The sequence below is a fragment of the Pelobates fuscus genome, chromosome 1, assembly GCF_036172605.1.
Source record: "Pelobates fuscus isolate aPelFus1 chromosome 1, aPelFus1.pri, whole genome shotgun sequence".
Classification (NCBI taxonomy): Eukaryota; Metazoa; Chordata; class Amphibia; order Anura; family Pelobatidae; genus Pelobates; species Pelobates fuscus.
In genome coordinates, this window is record NC_086317.1 from 386,366,986 (window position 1) to 386,382,759 (window position 15,774).

Genomic DNA, 15,774 nt, shown 5'->3' on the forward strand with positions numbered 1-15,774 from the left:
AAAAGCATTCACGTACAACAATTAGAGAATATCATATGAACATGCCATTAACGTATGGAGTTATTAAGCGCACTGTTATATCTCTTAGAAGCTCTTAAGCTATGTGATGTATTTCTTGCATTAGGACACCATTAAGATCATGAATACCCATGTGGCTTTTATAATGGGAGCAAGGAAATGCAGACGAGTAGTTATTTATTGATGGACGTAGAGGAGAGAAGGTTGGACATTGCAAATAGCGCAGAAAGTCATTTGGAGAGAGACTGAGGAACATTTGAAATGGATAGCACATCAAAATCAGACGGTTCTTGCACTGCGCATTTGGATGACGGGTAATATTTGAATCTATATTAATTTCTACTAATCGTATTTATAATGTCTATACAGGACATTGACATTTTTCTAATAGACTGATCAATGATAAATAGCATCCATCGATGGGCTAGTCAAGAATATTCTAGTTGTAGTCAGAAGGTCAGATAACCAGAGCAAGGATCTTACCTTGCAATGTTTTTCTAATTCAAAATCCAGGCTTCTGTATGGCTCAGTTCTCTTATGTGCTACAATAACTGCACGTGCCTTCAGTGGAATGTACAATACAGATTATTATTTAAGATGTATTCAGAGGCTTTTTTGAAAAAATGGTGTGAAAATCAATAAGCAGGACAGAACCTATTTTGGACAACGTGAATGATTTAAGCTGGGCAGAACCTCTAGCACTTTACCCACTGTACAATGTATCTTGCTGGATGCCAGCATGTTCACCAGCACTGAATCAGAGGATGGCACATCTTGTAATACTTGATTTAAACAATAACTGGTGGGAGCAGGACTGCAACTTATCTTTGCAACTTATCTTGTACATACATCTATTATTGTGTAATGCTAAAGGGAATCTAGCTCAGAAATAACAGAGAGGTTTATTCACTAAACTGTGTATTGCACCAAATTTAAATCCAATTGCTAACATTTAGTTGTAAAATAACATGATATGGACAAGTCGGAGTTTAATGAATAAGTCTGATAATGCAAAACATCTTGAAAGCTTCTTTAAACCTAAAACTTATTCTGTCATGGAGAAGAGAATAAGAGGTGTGCCCAGGCACTCCCTAATGCAGAGCTAAGTTCTCCCTCCTGCTCCCGCTCCCCTCCCCGCAGGCTGAGATATCAATTTACAGATCAGAATACTGAAATTTAAATACATTTGGTTATCACTTCAGAAAATTAAAATGTTGTGCCTAAAAAAAAAAAATGCAATTTGTGCTTCACTTTATAATTGTTCAATAAAAGCTCAGTACAGTTATACTGTAATTTGTTTTAATAAAAAGAAATGTCTCTGTTGATAAGTCAAAAAGTATTTCCTCTTATTAAAAGAAAAAAACTTCCAGGGGAACCTACCCAATAAAATGTGGTGCACATGCCTACGGAATAGAGAAAAGGAGAGTGGAAGAGGTGAAAATGAAAACCGGAGATTAAGGTGGAAAAACAAATACCTTTTATTGTGATGTACATCATGGAAAAAGTGCAATTGTATGAAAAAAAACAGATCTGTTCAATGTTGCCTTGCATTGTGGCTTTTATATTAAAAGAGCAGTGGAGAATGTGTGAAGGACCCTTTGAGAGAGGTTGAATGAGCGGATATCCATTGGAAAGGCAGAGGATGACCATCTCTTGTGAATACAGTGCATCTACCTTTATTCTACCCTGTTTACCGTGATACATTAACCTTTCGGCACTCCGATGTTGTGGACTACATTTCCCCTGATGCTTTGCCAACATTATCCTTGTAAGAGCATTATGGGAGATGTAGTCCACAATATCTGGAGTGCCGAAGGTTGCCTATACCTGAAGTAGCGCATAGCTTCCCCAGTCTAATAGACCAAATGATTTTTTTTTTTTTTTAATCAGCAGCCAGGAATTTATTTAGCAAATGTTTTCCTTCTGTGTGCAGATCTTTTATCCCTTTATTGCAAAGACAGACATATGTCTCCAACATACAGCCAGACAGCACACATTGCAAGGGTAAAAACGTGCATTTAGCAGGGGAAAGCAACTATGAAAAAGGAGAAGGAATTAGAGCTAGCATGACGATCCGTAACTTTTTCCATTAGTTCTGACCAATACTGAAAGGACTACTGAAGGCACCCAGAACACTTCACCTCAATGAAGTGGTTTGAATGCAGTGGCCCATTCGTTTTAACCCTGTAATGGAAAACATTGCAGTGTTATAGAAACTGCAATGTTTCCACTGCCGGATTATTTAGTGAATACCTACCTGACAAAATAGGACAGTTTGCCATGTCACACAATACTACTTTGTCTTATGTATTTTCCCGATACTTGGCAATCTTGACAACGCTTAAGGCAAATTCACCCTTTGTTAGTTCTACAAAGGAAGTGGAGCTTACCTTCGTCAGGCGTGGGACAAATATTTCATGCAAAGTAGTCTCTACTTTGTCTTATGTTTTAAAGAAAAATATATAAGAACAGAAGAAGAGACTCGGAAAGAGGAAACAATAGGAGAAAGGAAGTATATGACAGGCAGACTCTTTAAGTTCTAGGTGATGTTCAATATTTTAATCAATTGCGCAATATCCAGAGAAGTGGTTGTTCCCTTTTAAATATTAAATATTAATTTTTAATGTTTCAGTTTTAGAGTGCATTCAGGACATTCATACTTTATACTGGTTTGTGGAGATTTTAGTACTTTTTAAATAATCACATGTAAACGATCCAATGCGTGTTCCTTTTCCCCCCTTTTAGTAATGCTGGTCCGCTACATGCTTATGTTTAGACTGTTTAATATGTCACAACATTCTAGCAATCGTTTCTCTCATCCCCAGACCGGAGCTGACAGAGTTAGAATGCTGCATGGTGAAAATTATCAAGATATTTCATTCATATTCTGGTGTACACTGCAAACTAAGGAAAAAAGATCTAAAAGAACTGATAAACTCACAGATGTCTACATTTGTCAAGGTATGAAGTCCCACCTAGTCACGGCCCTCTGACTGTCGTTATGCTACAGCTCTCATAATTCACACTTAAATGAAACAGACGGCCAGAGTTGGACACACCAGTGATTTATAAAATGTGTAAAAGGAAACGGCTAGAAAAATAAAACACAGGGATTTAGGATGAAGGGGTTAATGAAGAGAAGATATCAGGAAGTATGGAAATGTAATATGTAAGGGGAAATGACAGGTGCAAACACTGATCAGCACATCCTTCCAATCTCTTAAACCTATAGAATACATATCCTCTCTCCCTACTAATAGATATATATCACACACCAATATTATATACTTTTTTTTTTTTTTTTTTTTACTATTTCTGTTTTGTTTTCATCTACACACCTCATGCCACTAACGTGAATCCAAATAGGATCATACTGTTATTCTTAATAACCCTTTTCTCACTTCAATTTTGTTCACATCACTTCCACCATAAGCATACACCTCAAACTGTAAAACAAATTATCATACACCATGGCCTGCTCTGTTGCTGTAACTTATCTGCTGAGTGCTAGTGGAGAGTTATAAAAAATAGCCCTCCTACCCCCACCCAGGGGGGGCAAATCCAGTCAAGTGGCCCATTACACGAAGAGAGTAAAAACACCTTTCCCATGTGATTGAAGGGGAGGGGGGGGGTGGGGGTGGGAAGGGGGAGGGGGCAGTCACCTAAACAGGCACACACACTTGCTGATTTGGCACACACTTACAGACACACACACATATAGACACCCTGTTACAGGTATACTGACTCACACAGGCAGAAATACTGACACACATGCAGACAGACTTGCACACACATAGACAGACATACTGGCAGACACAGACATACTGACACACACACACACACACACACACAGACATACTGAAACACACAGACATACTGACACACACACACAGACAGACATACTGACACACACAGACATAATCATACACACACTACACCCAAACTTTACACTTTTAACCCCTTCAGGACGGAGTCAATAGTACACGTTCCGATCAAAACAAAACGTAAACAAAAACTGGAATTTGCGCTATATGTCTGTTCAACCGTAATTCACCTCTTTCATATTAAATGCACCCACACTTATTATATATAATTTTGTTCAGGAGAAACAGGGCTTTCATTTCATATAAAATATTTATATATGAAACATAATTTATTATGAATACAATTAAAAAAACTGTGAGAAATTTTAATTTTTTAAAAAAATTTGGAGTTCCGCCTCACATTTTAGCTGTAAATGTCATAATACTGTTAGGTTTTACTGCAAAAAAATGCACATATTTGTAATCAGCGATGTCTCACGAGTACAACAGTACCCCCCATTAACAGGTTTTATGGTGTTTTGGAAAGTAACAGGGTCAAATATAGAACGTTCCATTTTCAAATTGAAATTTGCCAGATTAGTAAAGTTACCTTTGAGACGGTGTGGTAGCCCAGGAATGAGAATTACCCCCATAATGGCATACCATTTGAAAAAGTAGACAACCCAAGGTATTGAACGTGGGGTATGTTTAGTCTTTTTTAGTAGCCAAAGTTAGCCAAAAGGCCAAAGTTAGCGTTCATATTTGTTTTTGTGTGAAAAAAGCAAAAAACTAATATTTGGCCAGTGTTTGTGACTAAGTGGCTACTAAAAATGAGTGGACATACCCCATTTGCAATACCTTGGGTTGTCTACTTTTGAAAATGGTATGCCATCATGGGGGTAATTCTTATTCCTGGGCTACCATACGGTCTCAAAGGCAACATAACTAATCTGGCAAATTTCAATGTCAAAAAAATTAAATGCAAGCCTTATATGTGACTCTCTAACTTTCCAAAACACCATAAAACCTGTACATGGGGGGTACTGTTATTCTCGGATGATTTCACTAAACACAAATATTAGTGTTTTAAAACAGTAAAACATATTACAACAATAATATAGTCCATAAAAGTGCCGCTTGTTTGTAAAAAATGCAAAAAAACGTCACTTTTACTTAAAATATCATCGTTGTAATACAATTTACCAGTTTGAAACACTAATATTTGAGTTCAGCGAAGTCTCCCGAGTAAAACAGTACCCCCTATGTACAGGTTTTATGGTGTCTTGGAGAGTTACAGGGTCAAACATAGTGCTTGCGAATTAAATTCTCTGCACTTTCTCCCTGTGCTGTCAGGCATGTCAATCAAATTTTAATTAATCAAATTACATAATTATGTTAAAAAATTACTTCAGCTCAATGAAGGTGTCTCGGTGTAGTGTCCCTATTGCACTTAGTGCTGCAATGCAGTTCCAGAGAAACTGCAGTGTTTACATTGCAGCACTAAGTCTGCCTCCAGTGACTGTCTGACAGGAATCCACTGGAGGCGCTTCCTGGCTGGTAATGGACTTTTGGCCCTGTATCTGATGCTGGACATCCAGCGTCAGCTATATCCCCATAGGAAAGCATCAATGGTTACCTATAGGGAGGCCTAATATGCATACAGTACTCGCCGCGCATGTGCATTAGCGCCTGCTGGTCGAGGGACATTGGCGCTGGGATCAGATAAGTAAATAAAGGGCTTTAAACCTTTAATTTACTGCAGCGGTGGAGGATACTATAGTGCTAGGAATACAATACTGTATTCCTGGTACTATCGCTCCCTACTCCCTCCCTTGCGCCCCACCCCGGTAAATAAAGGGTTAAAAACCCTTTATTTACTTACCTGAATCCAGCACTGATGTCCCTCGATGCTGGGTCGACGCTCTGCCCCCTCTGATGTCCCGTGACAAGCGGGCACTAATGAATCAAAGCTTTCCTATGGAGAAAAAGCTGATGCTGGGTGTCCTCATGCAGAGCTTTGAGAAACTGCACTTGGAGCTCTATTCAATGAGCTAGTATGGAGTCCTTGAACGATGTCACCTACTGCTTCTAAGACAACCCCTGTTTCCTTAGCAACAGTCATCCACTGTTAATTAGGAAAAAAAACACTCATTTATTCTTGATTTTAATTCTATTCACAGCAAATCCAAGACACCAAGACACTGGACTTCATCTTTTCAGATCTGGATGCTAACCATGACTGTGAGATAGACTTCAGTGAATTTTCTGCATTAATCGCTATGGTCACCTCGGCTTGTCATACCTCATTCCATGAAGGGTAGTGGGCCTATAGGATCAGAAAATTTGGTTTTATAGAGAAGATACTCTATACACAGCATGAAATGGCATGGAATACCGATTTATCACAAACAAATGGCCTGAGTACTGCTTGCGATACATATATGTTGATATGGCTTGGCAAATTGGAGACCTTCATACCATTGCCAATCAGTGGCACTCTGGATGTACTACGAGGCAGACAGTAATTTGCATGTGAACAGAAGTGCTAATGGATTGAATGCAATATTTACAACCATGGATTCTAACCTTCCGTAAAATATTTAAATGTAACCAGAAATAAGGTAGCAAGAATGTTTACAAAAATCTTTTCTTTTTCATTTTCTCAAATGAATTCTTAAAGCCAAAACTGATTACAAAGAACTACAAGTAAACAACTCAATACAATACTCAAATTATTCCCCCATGCTGTCCAGAAAATGATGTAAGAGTGTTTTTCGTTGATTTAGATTCCTTTGTTTTTGCAGATTTAACTCGCCTTCTGGAAAAAGGATATATCTAATTATTTAATACTGAGTCAGCAAGACATAATTTTAGTACTGTTATGGCTGCTAGTGTTTCTTAACTCATGGATAGTAGCCTGGGGGCCTCACAATCATAGGGGTCCGATAAGCTCGCCAACTTTTCAATATATTATTCCAGGAGATTTATTCAGAACCTTCAAACCCTCTTTATTAAATTATTCAGGTGGATTAATAACCTTAATATTTACATCCTGACAAACAATTTAAGCCAATTATAAAGCAATTATCTGCAAAAAAAAGTTGTAAATGTTTTTGTTGAACACTTGATTAATAATAAATACCAGTAATTCATAGTACTTTCGTACGGTGCCATCTCCATCTGTATAATTTACCAACTGAGTACCATTTTTATTTATTTTGTTTTTTCAACTTCATGGCTCATGTTATATTGTCCACATGTTTACGTGGATTAATCTCTGCTGTACGGCATGTTTTTTAATGTTTAAATGCTGATTTTGTTGGAGATAAGCTTCATTTTATCGATAGTGAGTGATTGTGTAAGCCGGGCCCCAGTGCACTGCTTTTCCCAGGGGCCAATAATGCTGTTAAGACAGCCCTGTTTTTTATGCTGGAGATAACAAGTATGACATTTGTTCTATTAAAAGGCTTTTATGGATGTCAAACTGAACAAATAGGTGAGAAACTCCATAATACAATCACATTACACAATATACTAAGCATAAGAGCCAGTACACATCATCTTAGTATAAAACGATTTAAAAAAACATTCCCTTTTGTTTTCCTTATTCGTTCAAAAACACACAATAGTCTTGACGTGAATAGCAACATCCCTCACTCAGGGCCAGATTAAGAGCCCAGTGGGCCTGGTGCTGACAATTATGAGAGGCCTAAGTACAGAATCTTATCGACCAAAATACCTCTCAAATGTTATCTATTTGGTAGAGATGTTGCCAGAGAGAAACTCCTAGGATGCAGCTATAAGAAAACTTAGATTCTCTTAAAATATACTAATCTCTCTCTAATCCATGGTTTCATTTTTTAAATGACCACTATAGGCACCCAGACCACTTCAGCTTAATGAAGTGGTCTGGGTGCCAGGTCCAGCTAGGATTAACCCTTTCTTCTATAAACATAGCAGTTTCAGATAAACTGCTATGTTTATAATAGGGTTAATCCAGCCTCTAGTGGCTGTCTCATTGACAGCTTCTGCGATTCTCACTGTGATTGAGAATGCTTTCCTATGGACTGGCTGAATGCGCGCGCGGCTCGTGCACATGCGCATTCAACCGATGATGACGACAAGTAGGAGGAGGAGAGTCCCCCGCCCGGCGCTGGAAAAATAGGTAAATTTAACCCCTTCCACCCCCTACAGCCTGGCGGGAGGGGGGCCCTGAGGGTGGGGGCACCCTCAGGGCACTATAGTGCCAGGAAAACAAGTATGTTTTCCTGGCACTATAGTGGTCCTTTAAGTAAATCCATACCTCCTAACAGCAGTGTCCAGTGCAGCAGGGAGTCAATGGGCAGTGTAAAATGGTGGGCCATTGACGCGCATCATGTAACCAGAACTCCCGAACGGGACGAACATGCCCAAAAAGGTGTTTCTGCCCAAAGAATTGGAAGGCTAGCCTGGCATGAATGCATGTCAGGCTGCCTGTCAATCATGCATGCTGGCCAACAGCATCCTGAGCTTGGCATAAATGCGTCTAATGATGCGCTAGTTCCATGCTTTCTAAGGACTGTCCCCTAGCACTCACATGTTTGCTTACCTTCTTACTAGCAGGCAGAAGCTCCTGGTATACAGTCTGAGACAGAGAAAATTTGGATGTAGTGAGTGTAGAAGAAAGGGAATATGCAGTGTTACAGAGAGACCAAAGTGAGCATTACCTTAACTAATTTAATTTAAAAAAAACAGAGAAAAAGGTGGCGCTAAAAATAAGTGAAATATCACAGGTAAACCCAGTGCACCATACAAAAATCACCAAAGTGTATAGTCACTGAATAACACTTACATACAGAAGCTACAAATAGAGATATGGTGATTGCGCACACGTTGATGATATTCTTGCATTAAGTAAAAGTTCCCTAGGTTCTGTGGGTATAAAAAACCAACATAGGGTAATATATCTTAACACAAATAAAGTAGTAACTTGGAACACTCACAATATTTAGAGCCTTTATGAGTTGGCTCTAAACTATGACAGCAGATAAATAAATCAGATGTGTATATGTAGGTATAGGATCAGGTCCCTCAGAAGGTGTCAGAAGTCCTCTGTTTGAAAGGTGATGATTAGCCGTGATATGGTCCTGACACGCGGCCATCTCTGGAAGGTCAGATACACTCCCATAGTGAATAGAAGCTCGGCGGCCATGTTGAGTGAAGTGGAATCACCCCGGAAATGCTCCATATATGGAAAAGAGGATGGCCCATAGATATTCACCTGACAAGAGGCCAGGCAGCCTCAAATAAATACCACCCAGGTGGCAACACTAAGGGTAGTGCCCTCACTATGTGTGACATATATAATGAGCCAATTTGTATCAATAACCTTAGAATGAGGGCGCCATGGAGCAGGGGGCGCCATACGGCCGCACAGCTCACAAATGGCCAGCCGGGATTATTATTTTAAAAAATAAAATAAAACTGCGGCGGGGCGGAGCTTACCGTGCGGCAGAGGCGGAACTAAACTAACGGCGGGGGCAGAGCTAAAAGTGCTGGTTAACTGCTGCAGGGAAAGCAGAAAGTTCCTGCACTGCCTCCACTCCTCAGAATGAACAGAGGTAACTGTATGACTGTCTGCCTATGTGTGTGTATGACTGTCTGCCTGTGTGTGTATGATTGTCTGCCTGTGTGTGTGTATGACTGTCTGGCTGTGTGTGTATGATTGTCTCCCTGTGTGTGTGTTTGACAGTCTGTCTGTGTGTGTATGACTGTCTGCCTGTGTGTGTGTGTGTGTGTGTGTGTGTGTGTGTGGCTGTCTGCCTGTGTGTGTGTGTGGCTGTCTGTCTCTGTGTGACTGTCTGCCTCTGTGTTTGTGTGGCCGTCTGCCTGTGTGTGTATGGCTGCCTGCCTCTGTGTGTGTATGGCCTTCTGCCTGTTTGTGTATGGCCGCCTGCCTGTGTGTGTTTGTGTCGCTGTCTGCCTGTGTGTGTGTGTGACTGCCTGCCTCTGTGTGTGGCTGTCTGCCTCTGTGTGTGACTGCCTGCCTCGGTGTGTGTGTATGGCTGTCTGCCTCTGTGTGTGTGTGTATGGCCACCTCCCTCTGTGTGTGTGTATGGCCGTCTGCCTGTGTGTGTTTGTGTGTGACTGCCTGCCTCTGTGTCTGACTGTCTGCTTCTGTGTGTGTGTGTGACTATTTGCCTGTGTGTGACTGTCTGCCAATGTGTTTGACTGCTTGCCTGTGTGTGTGGATGTCTTCCTGTATGTGTATGGCCATCTGCCTCTGTGTGTGTGTGACTGTCTGCCTGTGTGTGTGTGGCTGTCTGTGTGTGGCTGTCTGCCTGTGTATGTGTGTATGACTGTCTGCCTGTGTGTGTGTGTGTGTGTGTACGGCTGCGTGTGTGTGTGACTGGCTGCATGTAAGTATGTATGTGTAAGACTGTATGTGTGTAAGACTGTATGCTGTCTGCCTGTGAGTGTGTGTGGCTGTCTGCCTGTAATTGTGTGCGAGTGTGTTTATCTACCCTTAACTGTGTATGTGTGTTACTGCCTGTACCTGTGTGTTTCTGCCTGATCTTGTGTATGTGGCTATCTGCCTGCGAATATGTGCATGTGGTGTCTTTGACAGTGTATATGTATAACTGTGTGCATCTGACTGTGGGACTGTGTGCACATAGCTCTGCAAAAATATACACCTGCATTCACACACATGCCTAAATGCATATTTTTATCTGAATTAAATACCCATCACACACAGCCAATAAACCCAGCACAAATATCACATACAACCAATACACGCATATCACACACAGTTAATACACCCATTACAGATATCACACACAGCCAACACATAGCATACATATCCCACACAGTCATCACACCTATCACATACACAGACAACACAAAAATTACATCATACATGGATGACAGGGTGGGGCACTGTGAAGATTTTTCGCACAGGGCGCCTAAAGGCCTAAGGCCAGCCCTGCTTATTGTCATCTGTTCATGTCACTCAAGACCAACCACACCTCAGTATGAAATGTATGTAAGAGACATTTCCAAAATATAGAATATTTTACGGTGTGTATGTAACGGGACACTTTAAGCACCATAACCACTGCAATCCTTGTCATGGTACCAGCATGCCCTTCTTTTTAAAATTTTTAATATAAAAAAATATTATTTTGAAGCTACTTAATACACAATAGGCAGGAAAAAGATATATCACTCAAAACATGGACTTTATTGAGCTCCGATGTTATTGTAATTAGGCCGCTAAGGCATTGGAATCTTTAGTCTTTGAAACTGTTTCAGGATGGTAAATATTAAATATTTAATTTTTTCAAAAATGTCTACCGGTACTCTGCACTGAAATGCCATTAAATACTTTGGCTATTATAAAACATTAATTATGCATTCTACCAGTACATACCTATAGCTAACATTTGCTCCTCTATTTATCTGTGAAAATGAGAATTACTTGAACACAACTAATAGGCGATTGAAGAACAACACTATTTTATAAATATATTTATTTATATAACCATTTGTTTTTGCGTAAGCCATATTGTCAGCATGACACACAAATTATTAGCCGTCAAATAACGTAGTTAAAAGATCAAATCCAGTGTAGTGGCGTTAATACTCTGCTTATAACATACACAAATTGGAATTAGATAAAATTAAATTTAAGGAACCACAAAGAAATAAACAACATATGGACTGTTTTTTGTTGTTGTTCAGTAAGCTCCAAGAGAGGCAAAATAAAAGGCAAATGCAATATCAAAGTGAGCATCCCTTTGATTTCATGATTCGTGGTTTGCTCACTGGTAAACAGTCTATAAATATGGTTTGTGCTGCCATTCTGACCCCTAGGAAAATATTAGTGGTTGTCTCTGAAGTAGGAAATACCACAGCTATTAATTGCAATAAACAAGTTGTTTCAAATCCTTAGCTGCAATGGATTGAACACAGAGAAGATGAATAAATAACAGTATTGCATGTTCCTCCATACTTGGATCAGGCATCTTAACAGAATGTCATTATATGTGAGCTTGGCTACCATAAACTAATGGCTAACGTGAGAATGTACAAACTTTACATATTGTGACGGCTAGTGACCGTTACTTGCATACTAAGGTTAGAAAATAATCTTAATTACGAAAAATCTTTTGTGAAAAAATGTGTCTCAAAAGCATTTCCAAACCTAAAAGGTAAGCGTGAAGTCTCAAGAAATATAAAGAAAATCTATCAGTAAAATTGTTACGTTCTAATTATCAAAGGAAACCACTTGTGTAATATTGCTGTCCGGTCTATCAGTATGCCGCTAAGCATCCAATTATATTTCAGCTGTACTTTTATTATAAGAACCTAATACCTATCTAGTGAAGGTTACTTCTTCCTAGCCCTAATAATTCCATTTCACATCTTACCTTCCCATATGCTGTAAACAATGATATACACAAACTGATAGCATTTATAGTGATGAAATCAAAGAAGTAGGTGCAGGTGACATGCATTGCAATAACAAGGCACCGTAATGTTAAGGGGTTACCTTACTTTAGCCTGTAATTATTTTGCTCTTAATGTCATAACCTGTCATTGTTATCTGGGTCCCCCTACTTTATTCTGCTGTAGAACATGGAAACGTGGTCTGAAACTTACCTTGAATCCAGTACTGGACCAAGTTCTTTGTCTTCTTTCGCCACATTATCATTTTCCATTCCTTGGTCCAATCAAATGCTTTTCAATGAGAAGCACTGTTGGAGTTTTTGCGCATGTAAATGTGCCAATCAGATTATTCTATAAGGAAGCCTTGAATCCAATGCTTCCCTATAAGAAGCTTTGAACACTATACCATGCATGCACTGTAGACTAGGGGTTGGACAAATGGCTACTGCCTGCCCACCTCATGAATCCATACACAACCTTCAAGGCAGCAGTCTGAAATGAGATGGGGAGGGAGGGAGTATGCAAAAGAAAAGGGGTGGACAAATAAAGAGGGAATAAAGGAAAATATACAGATTAGGTAGTAAATCAGGGAGGTCTGGTAGTGCTCTCATTGGGGAGGCGGGAAACCAAAAAAATAAAACAAAAACACAGACAAATGAAAGCTCAAGTAGGGAAGCGTGGAGAGCTGAGGGAGGGGACACATTTTATTGTCCACATTTAGTTGCTTCTACTTGCAGGAATGCTTGAAGTGCTTTCTGCAAATGAAGAAAGTGATTACATCCAATGCTATCACGTAGTGAATACTGAAGACGAAGGTCATTTTGCACAGAACTCGCATTAAGCACAGAGTCATGTGTGCCGGAGGTGCAACTGGACCCGGAGCAGTGTATAGACAATGTTCCAAGTAGAAACGCTGCACAGACAGATTGCTTGCACCAAGGCCGCTTTTAAAAGCAGAAATGGTCAAGAAGGTTGGATTAAGCCTTTAAGTCTTAAATGTACGATTTAGAGCCTTTTAATTCAAGCCAATATAAATGGCTTCAGCAATATCAATTCTGAGTTAAAATCTCAAAAGTAGAGCCATCAGCAGGGGCATTCCACGGGTTTCCTACAATAGAGAACTTTGCACCACAAATAATAAATCACAAATCTGCATAACTTTTCTTAGAGAGTTAAGATTTAAAGTTTGTTAAAACTATAAAATAAAACCATAATTTGCCTTTATATCTGGAAAAACACAGACAAAATGACAGTTCAATAAAAACTACAGATAACCAAGACTGTCATTTCTACTGAGTGCGTGTAAAAGGTGCCTGGCTATCTTGCTTTGTGTACCATTATACAGATTACAAGAAAAACATAAATAAAGCTTTATTTTGGAGGTCACATAGGTCTTATTTTTTCCCATCTGAGTTTTGTAGGACATGACTAATACAGTGGTAACTTTACCTGTGGTTCTAGCCTTGTGACACCTTTGGTTCCACAAGATCCTCATGGTGGTTGTTGGGTTGACAGTGCGAGTGTGAAATTGTGAGAAATTGACAAATGTGTGTATATACAACAGACAAAGAGACTATATTATTTAGCACCTGCTGTAAGCTTTGTGGTTAATTGGAACTATTATTATATAATGTAATCGTTTTTAAAATACTTGCAAATAAAAAAGGTTGGGTCATCATAGTTTGGCATCTAGCACTGAGACAAAGATGCTTGGATATAGCTACCAGACAGTGAGTTCCTCAGTTGCCAGCATCTATGTTCATCGTTTATCAGTACATTATTATTCAGCTTTCTATCATTTTGATATCACTTAATAGTTCAATACAGTCACAATGATGTCATTCCTGCGGACGTGACAACAATTCAAACAGTATAAGACATTCCAAAGTTCTCTTAGCACAGTTCTAACCAGCTTAAAAGCATTCTCAATTACAACAGATGGCCTGGCTGTGTGTTCACGTTATCTTGGAGAAATAGGTGGACTGGCCCTTCTTTGTTACACATTGAAATTATCGAACCATTCATATTTAAATGAACATAATAAACATGCTGCAAAAGCTGGAAAATGAGCTATTAAGGCAATTTTGACATTATTAAAAACATATGCATAATATTATTTAAAGTTCTTATAAAATAGAATGAACACAGTGTGATACTTGGCTCCAGTTCTTTCTATCATTAATCTCTAGCACTGTTTATCTGTCACCTTGGATTTGTAGTCAATGCTACCAGTGCTGCAACAATATGCATATCTCAGATAGCGAAGAAATCATTTATCTGTTCTGTATAAAGATCCTCAAAAATGTTTTTTTCCCCTTGCAGACTGTCTTCAGTATTGTTTAAAGTCAATTAAAAAGCAAAACTGTCTCAAATGTTATCTTTTCCAAATGTGATCCAAGCCCTGCAAGGTGCTGATGCCACAGAGGTACCTTTTGGAACCGACGGGGATAAACAGCAGATCAAATCTTAGGCTAAAATGTCTCAAAATTCTTTAACATCTTCATATACAAAACAACAGGAAATAAAACAATAGATACAGCCCAAAACCAAAGGGACCAGCCTTCCAGCCACAGGGACAGCTTAGAAGATGAGTTTGCAGGAGGAAAGAGCAGAGGACCTTAGCTAGAGCTGTTCAAAGAGCCATCCTCACTCCAGTTTGTCACCCAATCCTTCTTTTTAATGGTCCCTGTCTTCTCTTCTCGCACCATTGGTCTCTCTTCTTTTGGGATCTTCACAGCATGGTACTGCGGCAATTTCTCATCCTGATAACGTTTTCTTTTGAAGAAACCACACTGTAAAAAAAGAATGAGACAAGATGTGCAAGTTAGAATAAAAGAGAAAAAAAAATAAAGGAACAAACACAACTTGAGTTAATCTGACTATCTCTGAGTTATGAAGCTAAACCCAAATATTATGGAACAGACCATTAACCCCTTAAAGACACATGACATGTGTGACACGTCATGATTCCCTTTTATTCCAGAAGTTTGGTCCTTAAGGGGTTAAACCTGTTGTGTTATGTTTAACAATAAATGTTCTGACAGACAGTATAGAATAGGTGTATGTTGTAGAGATACACCTCTACAACAGCTTCAAGTCAAAGTTGCAACATTCTTAAACAAGAGTACTAAAGGCAATGAGTGCGATGCTTCCTTTCCGGTCCAATTGGATTTCTAGTTTCTGTGATTTGACATAGCATATACATTATACATAAACTGCCTTTAATGTAGGACTGTTTAGTTATAGGGCTTTTTTATGGCCAATACAATGGGGTCATGTATAAAAAATATTGCCTTTGTTTTTACATCAGTTTTGTGTGTATGGTCTATTTTCTTTTGTATTTTTTTATACACTCAAAGAAAAGGAATTGTGTGAAAGTGTCTTAATTGTCACAATAAACCACCACTAAGACAGCGGTGGAACAAAAAATGGTGGGGAAAAAAAGGAGCAACTGTACACCTTTTTTTGTTTAATACACTGATTGCAACACATCTGTGAACCAAAACTGAGCAGGTGAATAATA

General features: G+C 39.1%; 2 protein-coding genes across 6 annotated transcripts in view; one reads left to right on the plus strand and one right to left on the minus strand.

The window, feature by feature from the left end:
* The first annotated feature begins 212 nt into the window (after window positions 1-212).
* On the plus strand, window positions 213-6,350 carry LOC134595895 (protein S100-B-like). Of its 2 annotated transcripts, XM_063444737.1 has the most exons (4): window positions 251-332; window positions 1,375-1,477; window positions 2,844-2,979; window positions 6,002-6,350. In XM_063444737.1, the coding sequence occupies exons 1-4, from the start codon at window positions 326-328 to the stop codon at window positions 6,140-6,142; spliced, it is 387 nt and encodes a 128-aa protein (XP_063300807.1). In that variant the 5' UTR covers window positions 251-325; the 3' UTR covers window positions 6,143-6,350. The 2 variants fall into 2 exon arrangements, with proteins under 2 accessions (XP_063300808.1, XP_063300807.1); XM_063444738.1 differs by lacking the exon at window positions 1,375-1,477 and having other exon boundaries at window positions 213-332; window positions 6,002-6,349.
* Window positions 6,351-11,315: 4,965 nt separating this feature from the next.
* ITGA7 (integrin subunit alpha 7) overlaps window positions 11,316-15,774 on the minus strand; it is a 165,492-nt gene continuing 161,033 nt past the window's right edge. For 3 of the 4 annotated variants that reach the window (XM_063426236.1, XM_063426210.1, XM_063426219.1), the window contains one exon: window positions 11,316-15,043. In XM_063426236.1, coding sequence (XP_063282306.1) covers window positions 14,870-15,043 — 174 coding nt within the window. In that variant the 3' untranslated portion in view covers window positions 11,316-14,869. The remainder of the gene's footprint in view (window positions 15,044-15,774) is intronic. The other variant, XM_063426227.1, reaches the window with a different exon arrangement.

Excerpts from the sequence above, each read along its gene's own strand:
- LOC134595895 (XM_063444737.1), top strand. Across the intron at positions 1,478-2,843 it reads AATGAAAACCGGAGATTAAG|ACCGGAGCTGACAGAGTTAG; the intron begins GTGGAAAAACAA and ends TCTCATCCCCAG. Across the intron at positions 2,980-6,001 it reads AGATGTCTACATTTGTCAAG|CAAATCCAAGACACCAAGAC; the intron begins GTATGAAGTCCC and ends TTCTATTCACAG.